The sequence below is a fragment of the Misgurnus anguillicaudatus genome, chromosome 18 (genome assembly GCF_027580225.2).
Source record: "Misgurnus anguillicaudatus chromosome 18, ASM2758022v2, whole genome shotgun sequence".
NCBI lineage: Eukaryota > Metazoa > Chordata > Actinopteri > Cypriniformes > Cobitidae > Misgurnus > Misgurnus anguillicaudatus.
In genome coordinates, this window is record NC_073354.2 from 10,133,103 (window position 1) to 10,157,215 (window position 24,113).

The following is a 24,113-nucleotide window of genomic DNA, read 5'->3' on the forward strand; positions in this document are numbered from 1 at the left end:
GGAAATACTGCGACAGAACGAGTGAAACTTCAATCAAAGCATTTTTCTTTATATGCTGATGGGTGCAAACAGCTTTTAGTGTCTATATTTTAGATTAATGGCATGATTTACTGTGTTTAAACTCTGAATAGTTTATTGTTGTTTACCTCAGCTGGGGTTTCAGAGATGTTCAATAAGATAAACACATGCACACTCATCTTTCTTGTGTGTGTGCTGTCCAAAAGGTTTTTAACACTCTATTTCAGAGACCAACACCTTTTGCATTGTCATGCGCATTTTGATTTCACGAATTCGCATTAACATGCAATCGATAGGGAATGAGATAAAGCATATTTGGCGTTCTGTCCAAGGTGAGGGCTTCAAGTTCAGAATTTTAGCCCGAACCCAGAGTACCCCCCCCCCCCTTAAATGGGATAGATGAAACTAGCTGAGACTGAGGTGCTGGGGTGGAGGAGGGATGCTACAAAAAATTGTCATGGGACAGAGGTGAGGGACGGCTATTTAAAGGCACCTCTTCGAGCTGATTGGTTGGATCACATGACCATGCCCCTCCTGAACTTAGTCAAGTAAACTTAATTTAAAGCTACAGTAAATGCAAATTGTGGGAGCATTGAGTAACTCAGGGCTGCGGTAACCCAAACAGATAATATAAAATGTGCACTGCAAAAAAACAGGATCTAAGTTCTGTAAATTTCAATGTTTATATTTGTAATTGAAAACCGCATGATTAATTGTTATGATTATTCATATTTTAAAGTGCTTTATGGAATGTTGTCATTGTTGTTAAAGTACCGTTTTGTCTTCCTGCCTGTTTTTGGTGTCATCTCCCAATTGACCTTCACCCTCCTTCACCTGATCGTGATTGTCAATCATCCTCACTTGCCAACAAACACCCTCATCAATACCAGTATATATGTTCCTCTGTTTTCCCCTGCTGGTTGTCCATTATTGTTTGGTTTGATGTTACTATGTTACGTGTATGTTTGAAATTTCTTGTTTTATAATTAAAGTTTATTTGTTTATCATTATCATCCATCGTCATCTCGTTCGTCCTCCACCACATCACGTTGCAATTGTTTACTCCACTCTCATTTTTTGCCATGCCATGAATCATTTAAAATGCACAGTTCAGCATCATAACAGTACATATAAAAGTTTTACCTGTGACAGTCATTTCTTTATGCTGATCTCAGAAAGTTCTGTGGTATAGTCACGGAATATTTTGCTCATAAATCCGTGTCATTGTCACGGATCTTTGCAATTTTCCGTGTCCGTACCACAGACTTTCTTTTCCGTGTCAGTCTCACATATTGGTTACTCAATTGTTTTTCCTATTTTCTTACCATTGTCGCTTGGGTTTGGGGTTAGAACGACTTTCTGTTACATAAAATGACATCCTAACCCAAACCCAACTTTAACCCTAACATCAGGCGACAATTGTTTAAAAATCCGGAAAAGAATAAACTATAATAAACTATAAAAAACTATAGTATAAACCAATAGTTAAAGTGACATCCTAACCCAAACCCCAAATCTAAAAAACCAAGCGACAATGGTTTAAAATAGGAAAAACAATTCAGTAACCAATACGTGAAACTCACACGGAAAAGAAAGTCTGTGGTACGGACACGGAAAAATGCTAAGATCTGTGACAATGACACGGATAAATGAGCAAAATATTCTGTGACTATACCACAGAACTTTGTGAGATCATGTTGCTTTAAAACAACTTGAATGTACTGTAATTCTACACCCTTACCTCATTTGGTATACACAGATCTATGCACTCAACAAATGTTTTGTTGATGATGTACCAGTCAATTTAAAAGTCCCCATAGACTTCCGACATCTGAGACATTGAGGGAGCAGTGGATTAGTTTTATTTTTGAAGGGAATGTGCCTTATGAAAATAGGTAAAGTCTTATATGTTTGTGCTTCGCAAATGAACGTCAGTACAATGCTGGATTTGCACAAAAGTTCATTTTGAAAGATGCAATTATACCGACTGTTCATGATCCAACATTTTCCAAAACAAGTAAGTATCACACTTTTTATTATGTGAAAGTCGTTTGAAAAAGGTAGATGTCAACTTCATTGGCAAAAATTCAGACCGATACTGCAGAAACATCTGAATGGGATGAGGGTTTGGAATCAGATCCAGATGCAAAGTCGTTGTACATTCCTATACATTCATTTGTTTCACAGTCTACCACAAAATTAAAATTGGCCACCACAAATAGATGTTTGCACATCGCGTTTATCACTACCTTTGTCTCACATGACAGTTTCTGTACAAACGCCCGTGGCGTCAGACGACGCGCTCCGCTGAGCCTCATTGAAGGTGCATTTAAGCATATAATGCTGACGTGCACGTCGCGAATGTTCCACCACAAACTGCAAGTTTGGAAAAACTGGTATGGTGTCCCTGATTCTCAACCTGTGGGTGTTTTTCATCACTAAAAGGAAGTTTGGGAACTTATAGCAGAGCACAGATGACAACATGTTTGCTCATGTTTGCAAACTAGCACAGTAAAGCTAATCTATTACGTTATAGCAATGACGCTGTTCTGCCAATTCTATAAGACCAAACAATGATTTACGGTGTTTTCGCGTTACGTTTGGTATTAGCTCGGGTCGCTTGGAACCCCAACCGAAGTGGTACGAAAAAAGTATCGAGGTACGTACTGGACCCAATGGAAAAGCTTCCTAAAGTAAGCTGACCCGACCCAAACTAAACCAAACCAAACCGTGGGGTACTATGCAATGGAAAAGCGCCATTAGTGGACAAACTGTATGCCAAGGTCCTCTAAGGGGCTGTACAGTTTTGAAAGTGAGCTTGAATGCAATTTGTGGGAGCCTGCCATTGAACGTGGTGACAATCCTCTGCAGTGGTGACAGAAAAATGAAGTGTGGTTTTAAGAAACTTGCACCAATGGCCAAAGAAATTCCTGTGCCCCCCACTATCCACTTTGCCAAATGAAAGAGTGTTCAGTGAGGTGGGCATAATTTATGACTCCAAGAGAAGCTGACTGACTGGACATTACGCTCAGAAACTGTGCTTTTTGCACTATAATTTTAACGGACATGCCAAAACAACATAATTTGTCTTCCTATACTTTTTTGACATTTTATATCTGTTTTGATTGATGTTCCTTGATTGAATGTTACTTTGGCTGCGTCACAAACCCCCTACTTCCATACTATATAGTAGGCAAAAAGCAGTAGGCGAACAAAAAGTATGTCCGAATTCTCATCATACATAAAAGGGTAGGCCAGAATTACCGGGATTTTGGACTATTTCTCCTATATAGTAGGATATACTATTCTCAGCATTCATAAAAAGAGTAGGCGAATGCTTGTAATAAAAAGTGATTTGAAAGAGCAACTGCTCTGAAGATCCATGCTGTAGTGTATGCCCAGCATTAGGATGTGAGAGGAATGTGCAAGAGGGGATAACACTGTATACAACATTTAGCTGTGGTCTGTAGTCACCTGTGAGCCACTTTGTGTAGCTTGTAAAGGCACTTATCCACTATAGATTTTTTTTAATCCACCCTGTTAAAAAGGTGGCAAAGGGGTTCTGCAAGTAAATAAACTCCTTGCAGGAACAGGAATGGAAGCAATTACCTATGTGGGAGTTCTTGGATGATGTTTATCAGAGCACCTGGCCCTTAAATAAAGATCTTCCCCTAGTGTCCTATAAAGTAGCATGTCATGATAAACTGCCCTCTTGTGGAACTTTCCTACGAAGATGTATGTATTCTGTTCAAGTTACAATTCTCAGTGTAGTTTCCTTTGACACTGATTGACCTTATCTATCCAAAATCAGTCCAGCATAATCAATGTTTCAATAGTCTGCAGACAAAATCAACACAGAAACATATTTATGTAAGCACAAGCAGATCTGTCGCAGGGAACCACCATCCAAAATTTCTCTGAGAATACAGACTACCTCTTGCAAACATGCAGTCAGTCACATTCTTGGCGGATGATAGGGTTCTTCATCTTTTGAAAGTGAACACAAGGGACAGTAGAACCTTCAACAGCTTTTTCGGTGTGGTAAACAAAGGACTGCCAGACATTTCCCAAGGCCCTACAATCAAGAGGGGTGCCCTGAGTTGCAGAAACAGTGCACACTACTCTAAAACTGTAGAATTTTAAGTGATTATTTTATGCCAATAACAGAAATTACATATCAAATCATGACCAATCTTACATTTGGAGCAATCATTGGAATCTAGAGGCAGTATAAGCATGGATTTTTCTACACAGGCACAACTGTCAAGATTCTGCCTTCTTGTCCTTGTTTTAGTCCCAGTCTTGAGGCAGAGTCATGACAGGCCCATGTTTTGTGTGGTAGCACATGACCTTTGTTTGGGCTGTGTGCTCCCTTGTCTCGTTTCCTGCCCCTGCCCCCTCTTCTCCTCATTAATCACCTTGGCAGTGTCTCAATCAGTTCCCTTGTTCAGTAGTCTGATCAGGGAATCGACCATTTTAAGGGCTGTCTCAATTGCAAAATCCTTCCAGTGCACTTGACTGTTCGTGCCATAAAATTTTACTACAATGCAAAGCAAAACCCAGTGAGCATTGATGCTCACTATGCTCCCTTACCGGAAATCACGTGACCTTTTCTGAAGCTTTACAACCGAAAATCGCATGAACCAACTCAATAAACTTTATGAAACGCAACAGAACGAGAACAGTAAGGAACCACATCTACATCTACTCATTATTTAAAATAATAATATTTATTTAAAATTTAATTATATTCCTTAGGGCTAACTTCTTATAGTCGAGGATTCGACGATTCGATTCGGAGAGGTCTGATTCGACTATGAACCTTATAGTCGAATGGTAGGGAAATGTTATGTAACCAATAAGCAGCAGCTGAGAAGCTTAACTGCATGGATGACCATGCCCTTTTCACGTTAAATTTATATATAGCTATGCCCTTCTTGTTTTTCACATCATATGTATAGTAATGGCAAAATAGATTGTCAAGAGTTAAGAGAGTAACTTGTTTTTCTTACATTTCTATTCAAAATGTAATACTATGCAAAAGTGAAACTAAGATGACAGAAGCTGACTGTAGCGTCTTTATTATTAACTGACTGAACACTTGACTCTTACCTGGATATTTAGATATGAAAGTTTTTCATCAACAGTATCTGCGTGAAACATTATAAACGTTGAAAATCACCTGCAACTCGACTGTTTCAGCACGTCCACTATGTTGCAGAGAGTCCTCTTAATTAACGGCTTTTTGTTCAGTCCGCGTGAGCTAAACATTTTTGTTCTGTATTTTTTTACTCGCATAGGCTATATTTATAAATATTTTTGACCAAGTAACACTCGGATATAATGTAAGTTGTTTTGTAATGTAAGCTATTATAATGATCTATTCAGCTTAATTTAGCCAAAATAATGATTTATTCGTTTTCATACTTTATAGATACACATTAATTTATCTACTAATATACTATTGAAAATGCCATAAATAAGTATTCATTGCCTTCTGTACAGGTGCATAAATACCTTCTTAATTTTAATTTCTTTAAGACACTGCTTTGTTCTGTATTTACCGATGCTCTGTAAATTTGCACTTAAAGAGCTCTGGATTTAAATAATAATTTTATTTTAGTAAATGAAGGCGGTTAAACCGCATAGCGCTAGTGAGTCATGCAAAATCACCGCAAGGGAAATTCCTTCACCGCGACAGCCCTAGCTGCTATCTAAAAAAAGAAAAAAAAAAAGATTCGACTATCAGTCGACTATGACAAAATCTAACGAATCAGATTCGAATATGAAAATCCTTAGTCGAAAACAGCCCTAATATTCCTCCAATTTTATGCAAGGATATGTAAGAGAATAATAACACATTTTTCACAATGTACTGTTTAAAAATGAAGTCAGAGAGATGTTGGCTTTGCCGGTTGTTAATGAGTAATCAAAACGCATAGCCATGTGTCAGAAAAATAAGTGAACAGTGTCCCAATGTCAAGTGAGCTAGAGTCCTTATCAGTGCCCGAACCTGTGTTCACGGTCTACAGAGTATGCATGTGACCTTCGGCGAGAGTGACTGCGGTTATGCCGACTGAGTGGCAAAAAGTCTGAGCGACGGCATTAGCATGAAATCCGCAAAAATGCGTCTTAAATGAGGGAAGTTGTTGTCTGATTGATTGTGCAAACAGATTCAACAAGAATTTGTAGATATCTTTTGGTAGTATTAGGCAAGACAAACATATATTTCGGCAAAAGAGATGTCTGGTCACATGCTAAGATTCCTGGACTAATCCCCGGTCTTGTTTAGCAAGGTCTCTGTCAAGCCCAACTAAATTAAATTTAAGTTGATAATTGTCAGTTATACTGCAGCTTTCTATTAAACCCTTGTATCTTCTTCGTCTAGTCAAGTCAAGTGAGTTGTCAATAGTTAAGTTGTATTAATGTCAGTTCCTGTCTAGTTTATTGTCATGTCACAGGTGAGAAGCGGACCGCCCCTGTCGCGGGTCACGCTCCTCCTTCTACTTCCACCCTGAGGAGGTCCCAAAACACCCCAATGACCAGACAGACGAAGAAATAAAATTTAACAAGTTTTATTAATATAAAAAAACACATAGGGGGATTTAAATACTTAAAAGGACTTCTAGTCTTTAGCCTCCATCTCATGGGCACACACAGGGGAGGGGCATTTGGGTACACGGGGCTCTTGGCTTTAGGCGTACACAAAGCAGCACATCCACCTTTTTCCACGCAGCAGCCGATCGAAACTCCTCCTCCTTCAGTTACTCCACACAATACTCACAACAAATTCTTACTTCTTACAGATTGTCCTTCACCACCAGATGGGGGAAGGAATTACAAGTCACATTCAGGGTGTGTATAGATGTATTAGTCATCCACCAACACCAGCTCACTCCCTTTCGTTCAGGGTTCTCCTCTTCGGCCTAGGGGGCGAGTGCTGACAACATTGACACGGCACCACACTTCAATCCTTTAAGTGTACACACATCAAACAGAAAGACTCACCCACTGCACTCCACACACTCACGGTGAATTAGGGTCACACCACCACGTTGGGCTGGGAATCGATCCTGAACAAATGACAAGGGGCTGATGCGAAGGAGGGTTAGATGGAACGTCCACCCCGCGACTAATAATTCACACTCCTTGCTTCGCTTTGGTTGCCTTCGGCTCACCCACCACTCCTTTCCACAGGTGGGGCCGCAAACACACTGTGTCAGCTTACAGGGAACACACTGGAACACAATATTAGCAGTAGGGACACTCACAAGACAGCAACTGCTCGTACTCACTGGTTTGTTGACACTCGACGTCTAATAATGAAATATTCCCGAGCAGCTTTCAGCCATGATCACTTTGAGAACTTTTTTGCAAGCAGTAGAAAACGTATTTTAAATATCAACACGTTATAAATATGTGCTGCGCGCTTTCCTCTCAATAACATAAACACACAACAAATATGACAGCGGGGTAAAAAATAGAAAGAAAACATCTGATCATAGTGATGTTGTTTGATATAGCGATATAGCAGCACTATAAGTCACGCCACGTTTATTGCTACACTTTATACAATATAGCCTATTGTTTTTAAGCAACAAATAGCCTATCATAACAACCTATAAGCCTACTGTGTAATTGAGACATTAATTTAAGAAATGCATTAAAGCAGAAAGACGTACACTGTTAACGATTTCTGTAAATTACACTGTATTTTACTGTAATATGAACTGTATTTTACCGTAGGGCATGTTATACAGTATGTTGCTGTATTTTGATGTTGCATTGTGGGAAATGTAATCTTTGTGCCAGTAAAATACTGTATTTTCTGTTTACTGTAAAATTTACAGTTAATTAAAAATACTGTATTTTAATGGCAGGTGGTGCTAATTTGTTTTTTGGGGGATTAACTCTCTGATTAAGGTTTGGTGTCGTTGCATAGTTAAGCCTAAAGGGGACTTTGAGTTAATGTTGAGTGTCAAGCCTTACAATCCAATATAGAAAGCTATCTTATACAAATAATGTAATATTATTGTATTTAAATATTGATTTAAAATGTAAAGTAAAATTCAGAAGACTTAAACAAAGTCCTAAAAACAATCAAACAACTAAATTAGTGCAAGTAGAGCTGATTTATTTACCAAAACACAAAATAATCATCTTCATTAAAGCTTTGTATATTCCAATTAATTTACAAATGTAAGTGTTTAAAAATTAGAGATAGGTTTTGCCGGTTGTTGATGAGTGATGAATACCAGCTGTGAATTTTCTCAACGCGTGTAAGCAGCCACGACACAGGAAACCGAAACAGTGTTCAAATATAAAGAGAGGGTCCTTGAAATCGGACGAACACGAATAAAACACTATAAAATTATTCCCCACATCGGTAGCTATAGGGAACCAATTGAGACACAGCCCTGGAAGTAATAACGTCTGTTCTTATCAAGTGCCTGTACACAAACCCGCAGCTCACTTGCAAAAGATTATCCGGTTATTTATTACACGTAAAGTAAACGTTTTTAATGTTATCATGAATCAATGTTATAGTTTTGTATGTCACATTATTTTTTGAGAAGAGTCATGACTGAACGCGGACCTTACACGCTGTTATATTTTTGTGTGCGTATGGCCAAGGTACAGTGCGGTCTTTTGCACTATGACCAGCCATCAGTAAATCGAAATACAGTAAAAAAATGAGCGCGAAACCCTGACACTTTACAGAAAGGCACGGATATCCCCGCCCGAAGAAAAAAAGAGCACAGGACAATGGTTGCAAGTTAAACAGCTGGTAAGTAAAATGAGTAATCCTGTGATTTCTTAACATATTTAATTTTTTATTTGGTTAATTAATTTGAAACACTTAACAACACGCAGTTAACGGTAATTTACCTCACACGTTAGGACTGTTGTGACTAAACAGATAGGGAGAGAGCTTTGTGGTGAAAACTCTTTTTAAGACTCAACAAAACTTTCGGTGCAAGTTATCATATTTATTTCTTTTCCTTTTTAGAACATTTCACCATCTGCAAAGGTAAGTAATCTTCTTGTGATTTCTTACCATATTTAATATTTTTGGTTTAGTTCATTATTTGAAACACTTTTTTTAAACACTTAACAACACGCAGTTGACGGTAATTTACCTCACTGTTGTGAACAAGATAGTTAGAGAGCTTTGAGTTAGAAACTCGTTTAAGACTGAACAAAACGCAACTTTCTGTGCAAATAATCATATTTAATTATTTTCTTCCCCTTTTTAGAACATTTCACCATTGAAATATTAACATAAACGGTTCTCTTTTTCGTGTTTGACTGCGTTTGGTACAGGTGAGTCTGAAATGCTAGGCGACAAACTGAGCTTTTGTGTTTAACGCTATTTTGAAGTCAGTCTCTCAGTTTCTCTCTAACATGCACATCTAACAAGGAATAATTGACGATGGGTCGTTGAATTAAATTGATATAACTGCCAGTAACAAAAAGTGTGTGTGTGTGTGTGCGTGCGTGTGCGTGCGTGTGTGTGCGTGTGCGTGCGTGTGCAGGTCACAACAACGACGACAGATGTAGAGACCACGCTTTCCCTTGCTTCCACTCCACGGCTGATCATGCTTGGTAAGATTCTTTAACACATACTTTGGGAACATTAAAAAGATTAAAGGGATAGTTGGGCCAAAAAATGATATTAATCCCATGATTTACTTACCCCCAAGCTGTCCGAGATGCATATGTCCATCGTTTTTCAGACAAACACATTTTCAGATATTTAAGAAAATGTTTTAGATCTTTCAGTTAATTAAATGTGAAGTTACAGGGTCCACGTCCTTCAAGTCCAAAAAAAGTGCGTATGACTTTTTTTTTGGCCAAACTATCCCTTTAATGATTTGTTAATGTTAAGCATTATGCTTAAATTTTAGCATTCTTCTTGAGTTTTGAATATCAAGAGTAATGAAATGATGATTGGCCTTTTTAGGTAGGCCCCCACCCCAAAATTGTGTTCTGTACTCATTTCCTTATTCTTGTGTTGTTCTTAACCTGCATGAGTTAAATTTCTTGAGCGAAGATAATATTTTGATAAATGATGGTAATCTAATAGTTGACAATACCTCCACAGTATTTGTTTTTCTTACTATGGAAGTCAGTGGGTACACTCTAAAAACAAACGGTGCTATATAGCACCAAAAGTGGTTCTTTGCTCGTAATCATAGAAGAAACGTTTTTAGTGCCATATAGCACCGGTGAAGCACCTGTGAAGCACCTGTGTAGAACCATATAGTGCTATGTAGAACCAAATGTGGTGCTATAGTGGTTCTATATGGCCCCTATATGGTTCTACACAGGTGCTTCACAGGTGCTTCACCGGTGCTATATGGCACTAAAAACAGTTCTTCTATGGTTACGATTCAAATCAACAGTTTTGGTTCTATATAGCACCGTTTGTTTTTTTAGAGTGTACCATCAACTGTGCTTACCATCAATTATTAACATGTCTTCTTTTGTGTACTAATAAATACAACAGAATCAACTCATACAGGCTTAGAACAATACAAGGGTAAGTAAATAATGACAGAATTTTGGGGACATGAACTATCACTTTAAAATGATAGATTTCAAATTATTGAGAAAAGCTCTAACATCTAAATGTTGTTACTTACACCAAAATCAAATAACAAACGCTATTATTAATTAATTATTTTCAGAGGATCCAGATCTACAAAACAAAAAATGGATGCTGCCGATTGAAGGCTAAGTCCGATTTCCTGCGATTGACCTACCATTTCTTCAGCATTTGCTGTTCACTTTGGTTGCTACTACGTGCTCAACATCGAGTACCATGTGCAAGCAGCCACTACTTTGGAGTTTATTCAGAGGTAAGTACATCTTTCGGTATGCTATAACATTTGGTAAATATTGAAGAAAGACTCATCATTTACTTACTTTTATGTCCTTCCTCCCAACCTTTATGCTCTTTCTTCAGAGGAACACAAAAGAAGATATTTTGAAAAATGTTGTTTACCAGACATGTTTAGTTCCTTGACTTTCATTGGTTTGTTGACTCCCATCAACAAAGCTGTTTGGTAACAAACATTCTTCAAAATATCTTCTTTTGTTTTCCACTAAAGAAAGTGCATACAGGTTAGGAAGGACATAAGGGCTTTTATATATGATTTTAGATTTCAGGAAGTGGCAAAGTCTTGTCATCTATTAGCAACTGCTGGTCCTTTGTGGTAATTACAGTGGGCCTGAGCAATATGAGGATATTATCGTATAGCAACATTTAGGAATGGCACTATTTAAAAAAAAAAGTGGAGTGTCCCTCTCTTACACATCAAATTATCTAATTAATTCTTTTTTTTATGTAAAGATTTATTGTGAGGATCAGCCCCGACAACAGCAAGTGCTCCTCTAACTTCCAGGTGAGCAAAAGAAGTGGGAAGATGGTGCAAAGGAAGAACTCTGGCCTGAACCATCATGTATATATCCACCTTTATTAAGGACTTTATGAATTAAGCAAAACTATTATGCAACTAAAGCAAATACATTCTACTCAACTCACCAGAGGTTTGTGAAGTTCTTTTTTTTCTTAAAGGTTTCTTTTAGTTAATTTGTCCATGCACTGATTTATAATATTGTAATATGAAACTCCAGTGTATACATGTTACTACTGTTTCTTCTAAAATCAAAATAATTCTATGCAGGATAGGTTTTTTTACGTTTTTTTGTTTTTTTTTTAATTATTCTTATAGACGGTTTCATCGGACGCACATGACACACACGTCTGGATCCGATCCTTACTTCCGGTTTCGCTTTTTTAATGGTCTGACTAGTTGCTAAACTGATCTCTTGAACAAAAGCCTCGTTGAAAATAACAAATGTTTTGGTTTCCGAGCTAAACTATGTGTTGTTTTTTTGCTTGTTATATAAATAAAATGCGTTTAAAGAACTTTGTTGTTTTTTATTCTTAGTGGAGTTTATCGGAAGTTCATGCGGACCGCGACAGCCGCTTGTTTATGATGTTACTGCTGAAACCATCTATAGTTATAACTGAATTTGTACTAGTATTATTTGATAATACTGTGAAATGAAACAGTGAGTAAATGTTACATTGGCTTTGAAAAAGCTGTTGCTGCAAGAAATTACAATTTACTCAGAATAATATTTTGAATGTATAAGTTTTTGACATTGCTTATGACTGCATTTGAATGTATTGTTCATGAATTGATGCTGTGATATGTGTGTGTAAATGTTTTGTATTTTACTCAGGAAAGTATTTTGTATTTGAACATTGTTATTATGACTGAGTTAGTTCATGACTTGATTTAAAATTCTGTAATATGATATCTATGAGTAAATGTTATTGCAGGTTTAAGAAAAACAGTTTGTGATGCAAGCTGAAAGTTCAGTGTGCAAAAAATATGAAAATCTGATTTCATGTATTTGAAAAACTAAAAGAAATTTTAAAAACATGTTGTCATTGCTTATTTTTGTTATTTACTTAGAGCTGTTTTAACACCTCCATTTAAATTTTGTGCAGTTTTGTAGTAAATAGAAATGGGAAAATGAATCACAGGAAATTTTACGGTAAAATACACATTGTAATATATACATTGTAGTATAAAATTGTTGTATATTTTACAGTAGAAAATATAAAATACTGTAAATACAGATACAGCATGTTAAACAATACTGTAAAATGTATACAGTATTTTAAATAGTACTGTAAATTTGTATACAGTATTTTAAATAGTACTGTAAAACAATATACAGTATTTTAAATAGTACTGTAAAAATGCATACAGTACTTTAAATAGTACTGTAAAATTGTATACAGTATTTTTACTGTATGTTAATTTACAGTAAGTTGCTGGCAACCAGCTGCCAGTAAGTTACTGTAAATTCTACAGGAAATTTTTTACAGTGTAGGCTGCGGAAATATAGTGGGTTCACTTCAATCCACACCACAGACGTTCTTGGTTTGCTTCTTATTTATTAAATCGAGGCAATTGTTTGATCAAACATTGATTAATATTAAGATACAATTTATACAAAACGAAATTCACTTTAAAGAAAGTCTTTCTACAAAACAAACCTCGCAAAATCGCTTGCCCGACGTCCATTACGGGCTATGGCGAATTCCTGTCGGGCTAAAAAAAAATTATGCGCCTTGGCCGTCGGGCGGAGGAAAAAATATTGTAATGTGTTTGCATTCTCTCAGATTTAGTTAGGTAATTATGTTGTATGTAATTCGGCGTCATCTCGTTAGCCATTACTATCCTCACTAACAAGTGAAACTGTCAGGAAATGAAGTGAAAGCATTAAATCCATTATTCCTTTCGTTCACGTCTGATATGCGCGCTCCTCGGCTCCGCTCTTCACGAGTAGGCTTTCTCTTGTGCTCATCAAAAAGTATATTAAATGTTTATTTATTTGTCATTTCGTTTAACCCCAGAGTCTAACATTATTCTAGCAATTCCCTTTTTCTTTCTTTATTTAGTAAGTTAACTTAAATATGTGAGAACGAAAATATATTTTTAGTGATTTGCATGAAGAGAATATGATGTTAGAAGCTTCATTTTAAGCATTTAGTAGCCGTATTTATTTAAACACTTTAATAGGTTTTTTAAAAAAGTATAAGGTTTTTTTGGGTTCATTTATATTTCCTGTCACTGTGTGCAGGTTCTTTTTTGTAGGCAATGAGAGCCCAATATTTTTTTTACCAAAAAGGCTTAATAAATGTCACGTTGCATTACAGTTTAAAGTATCAATAATGTCAAAAATGTGACGTGCAGTTCGGGTGTGTGTGTATGCTGTTTAAATAAGTGTTCTGAAGTTTTGACGAATTTTATAGACTTGTTATAGTTTCTTATTCAAAAGTGACACCCATAGATTCAGGCCCACACGGACTTAATCCATGCCCACCCATATGTCACGTTCTGCATCCGCCACTGCTGTTAAACACAGTTATTCACTTATATCCTTCATGGAAACTTTCAGTAAGCCTGCACTGCTGTATCTTTTAAGTGTGTGCTGTAATATGATTCCATGTTTACATGCTTATTTACAAACGAGTACGCGTGACCTCCCATAATGGCGGATATCTGTTACATGTTGTACAGTGTTAAGACACAGTTATTCACTTTCGTATCTGTCATGGCAACTTTGAGTAAATGCTGCACTGCGGGATTTGCTGTAAAATGATTCCATATTGTTTACATGCAAGGTAATTCCATACATTGCGCTTTACACGCGACACCATTTTTATGAGCGCTGCGTTACATGGCGACGCAAGCTTGTGCACATGCGATGTGTTTTAAAAGTTCATACGCGCTTACAGAAACACGTTTAAAACAGAAGCTAGACGATAAGGGGATGGGCATCTAAAAACAGTCATCTGAAAACAGCTTTTTATATTAATTGCTGCAGATGTTTATCTGAGATTAGGTTTATGTACAAGATAGTATATGAATGTTACTTATATAACTGATGGGTAAATATCACTGATACTAAGTAAGGGTATTTCTGTGGACAATTTATGCTAACAGCTGTTTATAACTCTCTTAGAGGTCTGCATCTCTCTCATCAGTACAAAACTATGAAGTGGAAAAACCCTTTTTGGACATAAAGTTATATGGTAACATGAGCCACATGAAGTTTACAGCTCTGTTGTGTATCAGTTTCTTAGTTTATACATAGTTTTTGAATGGGGTTTGTTTCCAAATAAACTTAAAATGTCCTACTGACCATCTATTTTGATTATATTGTTAACTTAATAAACCTCAAACAAACATGTATACATTTGTCCTCACATTCTTTACTGTAGTTCATTCTCACATTCCTGCCTCATTATGCAGCTCATTATGCGAGCCTTTGTTTGCTTGCTGTCAATCAATCCTTCTCGCATATGGCCCCTCTAAACAAAAAGTGTCTTACAATTTCTAAATCAATACATTGTTTTATGTGAATAAGTAGGCATGTGATTGTCACATCATTGTAAAGAAAAAACTCTAGACTACTAGATTCTGTTTAGGAAAGTCTTGTTAAAACATGTTTAGTATGGGTTTTGTGGACTTATATCAGTGACTTAAAAATTTTGCTTTTTTAAAAACCACGCATAAACATTTTTCTCTCAAAAATACAAACATGTACATACATGTAGCTCATATAATTTTTTAGCCCAGTTTGTGCTGAACGCGGTGGTATGAGACACTTGCCATTATTATGTTTTAAAGCAACTGAAAAAAGACCAAATGTAAGAGCATGTCAGAACCTCTGAGAGTGTCCCAAAATGGTCGGACCCCAGAGGGTTAAACGTGCAGACTGGGACAATGCAAAGATCAAAGAGGCTTGTGTTTGTAGTGCTCACTTTATTTGAGGTAAGTCATCATTTTTCAGCCCTGTTAGATTAAACTAGAAAGCCTAAATTGTATGAAGAGTTTGACCCCATGCTGCGCGTGCACCCAATAGTCATTCAATGTTTACAAACCTTGAAGGGGTCTATAAAACTGCAAGAAACAAAATAAGCCCCTTAGGCTTGCTGCATGTTTGTGTGTTCATGGCTTTAAATAAGTACCAAATGGCACAAATCTGCTTAACAAAAACAAGCAGGTTTTAATTTACGTATGTGTCTGCTTCATAAAAAATTGGCATCAAATCAGAGTAAAACCAAACGACTCTAGTGGATATTCTATCAAAAGATGCAGCAATATGTACCTGAAACATCATATTTTAGGTTATGAAGAAATGTAGGCAGTGGGTCATTTGGTGAGTGAGGCTGGATTGGAATTTCTTCCGATGAACGCCCTCTATTCAGTTCCACTGGCCTCTATCTGTTTTTAGCTCAAGAATGTGTCTTGTGGGCTCTTAAAATATCTGTGCCCAGGCCATCTCAATGCCATAATCTATCATAATCTATCACAATCTATCACTGGTAAAAAAAAAAACAGGTTAAAAATGGCAACCAACAGACAACTGTTTTGTGGGTGTTGTTGACTAGCTTTCAAAGTTGTTCTCTTATAATAATTATTCTGATGTTTATTTTGCAGCTGTCATTTCCCTTCTAGATTCTATAGCAAACTAAAAAAAAGACACATTAAATACGTAAAATTACTGTAATGTAACATTCAACGTTATAGCTACATATTGTCACAGCTACACCAGGCTCTCACACCATTCAACGTTCCCAGTCACCGGACTTCTAATCACACACCTGATTTCCATTATGTGTACCTCATTATGCTGAGCACAATAGCACTCATTTCACACCGTCACAGCCTGGTCTCCCTTATGGATACAGAGTCGACTAAATCTCCTCAATCTCCATTATTCCATTATACCTACAATTCACCAGCTCTTGAAATCACCTTTATATTCTCCTCTCACGAACTCTCTCCAAGGAACCTGGTAAAAGAAAACTGATATAATTTCTCTCCACTATGTCATTAAGGACCTTTAAAGGGGCCATGGCATGAAAATCTGACTTTTTCCATGTTTAAGTGCTATGATTGGGTCCCCAGTGCTTCTATCAACCTAGAAAATGTGAAAAAGATCAACCCAGTAACTTAGTTTTGGTAAACCATTCTCTAGAAGCAAATGAAAAAATAGGTCGTGAAATTTGGCTCTCCTTATGATGTCATAAGGAGCTCTTATTATAATAATAACACCCCTTAACCCTGTAAGACCCAAATATAGAAATAAACTTTGAATGTAGGACAGGTGGACAAGTTTTGGTTTTGGAGCTGGACCATAAAACAATAAAAAACACATTCTGTGTCTATTTTTGAGAGACGTGTTGTCTCTCTCCACAGGGGTCACGGATACACAGGAACTGATCTGTATTTCACCCCCTCTCTCTTCTCCTTTAAGGTTTTGGTTACTGGAAATATACTAAACACATGTAACATTGGATATATCATATGTTGTGATGCTACAAAGGTTTCATCTTCATGTTTGGTGTTGTTTTGAAGGTCATGGTGCGATGGTTAAAAAGGTCTAATTTCTATAATGCTAAGAGAAAGTATATCAAAGTTTAAAACTTAAGACATAATCTGTACTCCTGTGATGGGTGTCAACTCATGAGGAGATCTAGATTACAGATGGTTAACAGTCCCATTTGGTGCTCCTTCAGGTCACGAGAACCGACCAACCAAATCCTGTTTTGAGATTTTATTATTCTTTGTCTCATTCTGTGTATATAAGGTGGCTTGGCAAGAGACTCTGGGAAGTATTCTTTAGCAAGAATCTTCCCCACACTTTGGGTGTGTGTATTCAGACATTATGGAAGTATTCTTTAGCAAGAATCTTCCCCACACTTTGGGTGTGTGTATTCAGACATTATGAAAGTATTCTTTAGCAAGAATCTTCCCCACACTTTGGGTGTGTGTATTCAGACATTATGGAAGCATTCTTTAGCAAGAATCTTTCTGAACCATTTTGGGTATATTATATTCATGATGGAAGTACTCTGTAGCCAGAGTGTCTATTGCCAGGTATGACTTTGTAACTTTTGCAACTGTTGATCATTTTAATTAATTGGACTTGAATCAAATTCTGTATGATATTGTTTAATTTATGTTTGAAGCTGAAACCTGCCTGGTATAATAAATTGTTACATTTGATTCATCTGAATTATTCAGAAATTGTATTGATTTATTTGAATTCTTTCAGAAATTGTTATGATCAGTAGATTAGAAGGAGTCTGGTATTACCACAAGATTATCGTGTCAGGATATTATCACACTGAGGTTTTGATGTTCGAATGGAGCATGGGGCACATTCATTAAAACTCTCAGATTTATGTTTATCACCTGCCTTAGCAAGTTGCATGAGTGCTAAACTAAAGTAACTATTTTTATGATCGGAGCAAGCATGGAGCGGCCAGACATAAAAATATTAGTTTACCCGGTAACCTCTGACTAAGATCAGACTGACAATTTTGTGTCCGTGAGATGTACGCAAACGGCCGGCGTATGCTCTGTGCGATACCGGGTCCCTAATGAACGAATAACTAAGACTATGGGAATTAATAAATAATCAAACATCTAAATTATGATCAACAGATAATTGGAATAATGCACTAAATTCTTAGTATATTAAATTGGAGTCAGATTATAATTTAAACACAGAGATCAAAGAAATGAGTTTAATCATGATTATGGAATTATTCTTCTAGAAGCGCTGAGGAAGGAACGAACACGAGTCCCCTTCACCCACTCCACTTGTATCTGTCGTTGGGCTTGTGGGTGGTACCTTACATTGAAAAAAATATTTAATCTTTTATATGTTGTTGTAGGAGTCCTCTAATACAAAAATTATTGGGTGTTTACATTTTTGACATTTTGGTAAGTTTTTATGGAAATGTTGTAATATTACAGCATTGGGCCTTTGGTGTAGTCATGGCTGGGAGAATTCTGAAATAAAAAAAACACTGATTATTTCAATGCTTATAAATCTTGATGCAAATCATTTCTACATTTCAAAGGATTCAAACATTCTACAGCAGGGGTCTTCAACGTTTTTTGGGGCAAGGACCCCTTAAGTGATAAAGACACAGAGCGGGGACCCCCGACATAAAATTAGCGAAACAGAGATGAATATTAAACATTACAGATAATAGAAGCAAACCGTATAATGACAGTACACTAGCACTATAAGCATATTTTTATTGTTCTGCACATGCATATTTTTTTATATCAGCTGCATTATATTGTTATGTAGAGTTGTGCATTAAAACAAGATGTTATAAACAATTTTGAAACCTTGAACATTGAAACCATTTGATTAATTATTTTAATGGATTTGCAGACTAACATTGCCTATTAAATGTTACTGTTAGATGTAGCCTACAATAAACATTCAACTGAAGTTTGTTAAGACTTCTTTAATGAGATGACTGACCCTGGTGAACGGCACAAAGTCTGTCTATTCTTGGTGAGATGGAGGTTAGGCAGAGCATCATATCAGACTCGGGCTGCAGTTTTGAACGGTATTTACTTTTCAGATAGGAAAGGGAGGAAAATGCACTTTCGCAAAGATATGTTGTTGCAAAAGGCAAAAGGCTCATCATGGCTTTTTTTGCCAACTGGGGAAAAGTTTTCTGACAAAAGATCCAGAACTGCGTGAGAGGTCTTGTTTCGTACATGTGTTTGTGTGTACTGTCCGTGCTTAAATCGATCAGCTGATCCTCCTCGGTCACTGTCAAGTTCGATCCATTCGATGCATTATCCTTAAATGGAAACTGTATCCATGTCTTGTCTCGCCGCCAGGATTCAGCTTCAGAAAAGTACTTTCCAAATTGCCTCTCGAGCGCCTCTAAATGTCCAATAATTAAACGCGTCACTTGAGGCGAAAGGTCCGCAGAATCACCCAGTTCGTCCACTGATGGAAACATGGAAAAAGTTCCCTCTCTGACTCGGTCTCTCCATCTTTTTATTTTTTTCTGTAAACTATCCATCTTGTCATAAAGCTGAATGGCGTGGGTATTGCAGCCCTGCATAGATTTGTTAAGTCTGTTCAGCTCAGAGAAAACATCTGCAAGATATGCCAATTGAGTGAGCCATGTTTTGTCATTGAATTTTGCAGCCAGATCTGTGCAATGCTGACGTAAAAACTCGTGAATACTTGCGCGTAACTCAAATACGCGCGACAATACTGATCCACGAGAAAGCCAGCGGACATCGGAATGATAAAGTAGCGTTGTGTGTTCTTCCCCCGCTGCCTCACATAAAGCAGCAAATAGCCGCGTTTGCAAAGCACTTCTTTTAATAAAATTAACTGCCTTCACAACAGATTCCATAACGTCGGCAAATTCAACACTCAGTTCTTTTGCAACCAGAGACTCTCTGTGCAGCATGCAATGAGTCCAAAGCACATCTGGAACAACTTGTCTGACAAGCGCTATTAGTCCAGATTTTAATCCGGCCATGGATCTTGCACCATCAGTACACAGCGCTATACATTTTGCCCAGGGAATGTCATTTTCTCTGAAAAACTCATCAATTGCTTTAAAAATTTCAGAACTTGTGGTGCGTTCAGGCAACGGTTTACAAAACAAAAATTCTTCCTGCATTTCATTTTGGTCTGCAAAACGAACAAATGCCAAAAGCTGTGCATCCTTTGAAATGTCTGTAGTCTCATCCAGCTGTAATGCAAAGGCCTCTGCCATCTTCAGCTTCTCCATTAGTTGCGCTCTCACATCAGATGCCATTTCATCAACGCGCCGAGCGATGGTTGTATCCGACAACGGAATGGTTTTCAGTTTATTTCCACAGTCGTCGTTGCCGAAAATTGTGTTGCACATATCAATGGCTGCAGGCAATATCAGATCTTCTGCGACTGTATATGGTTTTTTACTCTGAGCAATCCTAAGAGCAACTTTATAAGAGGCTTTCAACGCAAGCTCACCAATTTTAGCTGATTTTTTCATTATTGTCTGCTGGCCTCTTAAAGTTCTGAGGCTAGCCTGAAAGTATTCCAGTGGTTTGTCGCGCAGGTGCCCGTGGTTTGTCTCCAAACGCCGCTGCAGCTTTGATGGCTTCATACATTCGTTTGACAGTACATCTGAGCAAATAACACACATCGGCAACTCAATTCCATCTGTGTCCTTATAAGTAAATCCAAACTTTAAATATGTGTCTGAATACTTCCGTAACTTATCTCGTTTACGTTTGGCTGGAGCTGCGTCTGCAGTTGATTTATTGCCTTGCACATCTGGATTTGCACCAGTAGTTTTTGAAGAGGTGGATGAGCCGTGTGGTCGATCTTTATATACTACAAAACGATCCATTTTTTATTTTAATTGAATTATTAGACAGTAGTACATTGTTTGCAACGGCGCTCATATTATGCTGTAACGATCACACAATTTCAGACAACCACGTGACTGCACGCGATAACGTGTGGATGCATGGGATTAAAGCTGTTAATTTAATAATTACTTTAAATATTACATATTTTTAATTTAAATTTTTTTTTTGATTTTGTGATGTTTTTAGTAGATCTGTCTTAAATTAATATTTTATGATTAGCCACGTATTAATTGGCGGACCCCCTGCAGTTCCGCCACGGACCCCCTGGGGGCCGCGGACCCCCGGTTGAAGACCCATGTTCTACAGAATTCACCAATACTGTCTAGGAAGCTTTTTGTCCTCTATTTATAATGCTAATATCACCTATACCCCCCACCCCACATTCCAAAACATTATCACCTGACCGTCATGCAGAAAACAGATATTTGAGCAAACAAAGCTCAGACAAGATAACAGGACCAGCTAAGAATATTTTATAAACAATAAGATACAAATAGTTTCAAATATTGGCGCATAAATACTTTCAAATTCTCAAATAAATTATCGATTTCCTATAAACTTATTTAATAATCTTAAAACGTTGATTAAAACTCAAAATAGACATTTAACATCAATATTATATTTTGTTGCTACAAAAAATGATTAAAAAAGTAAATTTTTAACAGTTTAGAAGAACAGCAAATTCATGTAATGTGCAAGGTGCACAGGTACCTTTTGTTACCTTCAGACCCAACGTTGTAAAACAACATTGACATAACAAGCTTAAAATCGTATATAATCAAAACATTCAGCTGTATCTTAAAATCTGCATGATCTAAACATAACTAATAACAGAAAAAAACATTTCAGGCATTTTACTTATGTGATTGTTGATTTATTTAGTCCAGTAAAAAAGGTTATGTTCCTCAAGGCAGTTTTGCAGGTTTTGTAAGTTCACAGCCAGGAAAGCAAACCTATTAACAAAGTCTACCATTCAAAATTATTGCACGGTCAAACATTAGGACTTTTTAAGTTGTGTAAATGTGGTTCTAAAGAGAAAAAGACATGTACATGTATACTTTATTAGATTTTAAACTGATGTTGTAATATTGCAACCGAGGGTTTTACAGGGTTAATCTGCACTATCCAACCACAGCACTGCCATTTAGGGGTTGTGCACACCAAAACGCCAAATGCCAGTTGTTTTTCAGCTGAGTTCCAGCTTTTTTCAGCTAAGCGCTTTGGTAGCTCTGATACGTCAGCTGTGAGACGGTTGGTTGCTGTGATACTTGTCCCGCCCCTCCTCCACTGTGATTGGACGGCTGCGTGACGAGCGGAGCTTTTCATCCAAAGTTGAAAATTTTTCAACTCTCGGCGCTCAGCGCTGAGCATGGAAAAACCACCGGGCGCGAGTTTTAGCACGGAAGAAAACCGCTAGCTGCTGGCTTATTTGAAAAACGCAGAGCTTTCATTGGAAACAATTGAAAACATGCGCGGCGGCGGGCGTAAAATTTTGGTGTGCACAACCTCTTAGTGCAGAGAAAAGCACAATTGAGTTTAAAGAGCCAGTAAGATGACAATTTTAAGCATCCTATCACTATTTATAAGTCCCGGACAACAGGTTTAAATGCATGCAAGGTCAAAAAACACTGTAATTTTCTCAAAATATAAATTTAAAATTACCCCATTTCTCAGAGATCCCCAAACGATTCGTGTGAAGCCATTCAACGACTCAGCCTGCCTAAACCCCACCTTTCAGTAGCCTACTCTGCTCTGATTGGTCAACTGACAGAGTATCTTTGCACACAATGCACAGATCACAGATCAGTCTCACAGACCACAGATCGGTGGCACAGACCAACAACAGTGCAACATGTATTGACCTCGTGCTAACATGATTTACTGAGAAGACATTGTCAACATCAATACACATCATTCATCATTAATCCAAGCAATAAAAACGACGATTGAAACTAACATTTTACACTCATTTAAGCATTTATCTAAACTAACCGGGTCATAGCAAAACCGTAAATAAGCATGCATTAGCAGTTTGCTAACGTGACTCTCTGACAGTAAATTAACAGTTTAAACACACAACATCATTCATCATTAATCCAAACAATACAAACGACGATTGAAACTAACAATTTTACACTCATTTAAGCATTTATCTAACCGGGTCATAGCAAAACCGTAAATAAGCATGCGTTAGCCGTTTGCTAACGTGACTCTCTGACAGTAAATGAACAGTTTAAACACACAACATCATTCATCATTAACCCAAACAATACAAACGACGATTGAAACTAACAATTTTACACTCATTTAAGCATTTATCTAAGCTAACTGGGTCATAGCAAAACTGCTTGCTATCGTGGCTCTGACAGTATATAAGTTAGAGTTTAAACAACGATATCATTCATCATTAATCCAAGCAATAAAACGACTATAGACATTTTACACTCATTTAAGCAAGTATGTAGCTATAATCATACTTACAGGTTGTGGTTAGGAGACGCATGTTGTTCCAAATAAAGTGGGTACTGAACCATCTTGCATTGCCAAACGTCTAAATCCCTCCGTTAAAAAATAATTTTAACCACTGATTCTTCACAGCCAGACACGTTTAGAATATCCCTCCTTGAAAAAGTCTCATTTGGTCGTTAAAACAACAAAAGCTGAAAACAGTGTGAGCTGATGTTTCCACTCACACACTAGCTAGCTGTGGGCGGGTCATAGTTTTCGTTTCTCCCGCAGACAAGGCTGTAGGCGGAGATTAGTATCTCATGTGACGTGGATAAGTTCGTGTGACGTGGATAATATCAGGAAGAAGACTCACTCCCTATAACGACTCGTTTCAGCGATTCAGAGTCGACTCCCTGCTTTAGAAGCCAATAACTTTATTAATCGTGCACTTTTTGGTTCAACTACTTTACACGTTGTTTACATTGATGGACAGCTACACGACACACTGCAATAAAGGTTAGTTTCGATTTTGGATCTGTGTGGCTCTTTAAATTGCAACAAACCACCATTAATGTGATCAGTGTTTGAATTTCATCCGCTCATTTGCATTTTAAAGGACACACCCAAAAACGGCTCATTTTTGCACACACCTACAAAGTGGCAATTTCAATGTGTTATAATAAATTATTTATATGGTATTTTGAGCTAAAACTTCATATATGTGCTCTGGGGACACCAAAGATTTATTTGACATCTTAAAAAAGTCTTGTGTCATGGCCCCTTTAAGTTACAGTATACAGTATATCTCTGCTTGCCTGTGTTGTGCCTTAATAATTACACTTGTGTGGTAAA

The 24,113-nt window shown here is 37.2% G+C and overlaps 1 protein-coding gene and 1 long non-coding RNA gene across 3 annotated transcripts; one reads left to right on the forward strand and one right to left on the reverse strand.

Moving 5' to 3' along the window:
- Positions 1-8,467: 8,467 nt before the first annotated feature.
- On the forward strand, positions 8,468-12,474 carry LOC141350543 (uncharacterized). 2 transcript variants are annotated; one of them, XR_012358585.1, is made up of 6 exons: positions 8,468-8,806; positions 9,029-9,049; positions 9,276-9,342; positions 9,555-9,624; positions 10,710-10,880; positions 11,375-12,474. It is a non-coding gene; the product is annotated as an uncharacterized lncRNA (long non-coding RNA). The 2 variants fall into 2 exon arrangements; XR_012358584.1 differs by having other exon boundaries at positions 8,468-9,049.
- Positions 12,475-18,886: 6,412 nt separating this feature from the next.
- LOC141350374 (zinc finger MYM-type protein 6-like) lies at positions 18,887-20,791 on the reverse strand. The gene has a single exon (XM_073855452.1). It carries the CDS (start codon positions 20,789-20,791, stop codon positions 18,887-18,889), a length of 1,905 nt encoding a protein of 634 aa, XP_073711553.1.
- Between the last annotated feature and the right edge of the window lie 3,322 nt (positions 20,792-24,113).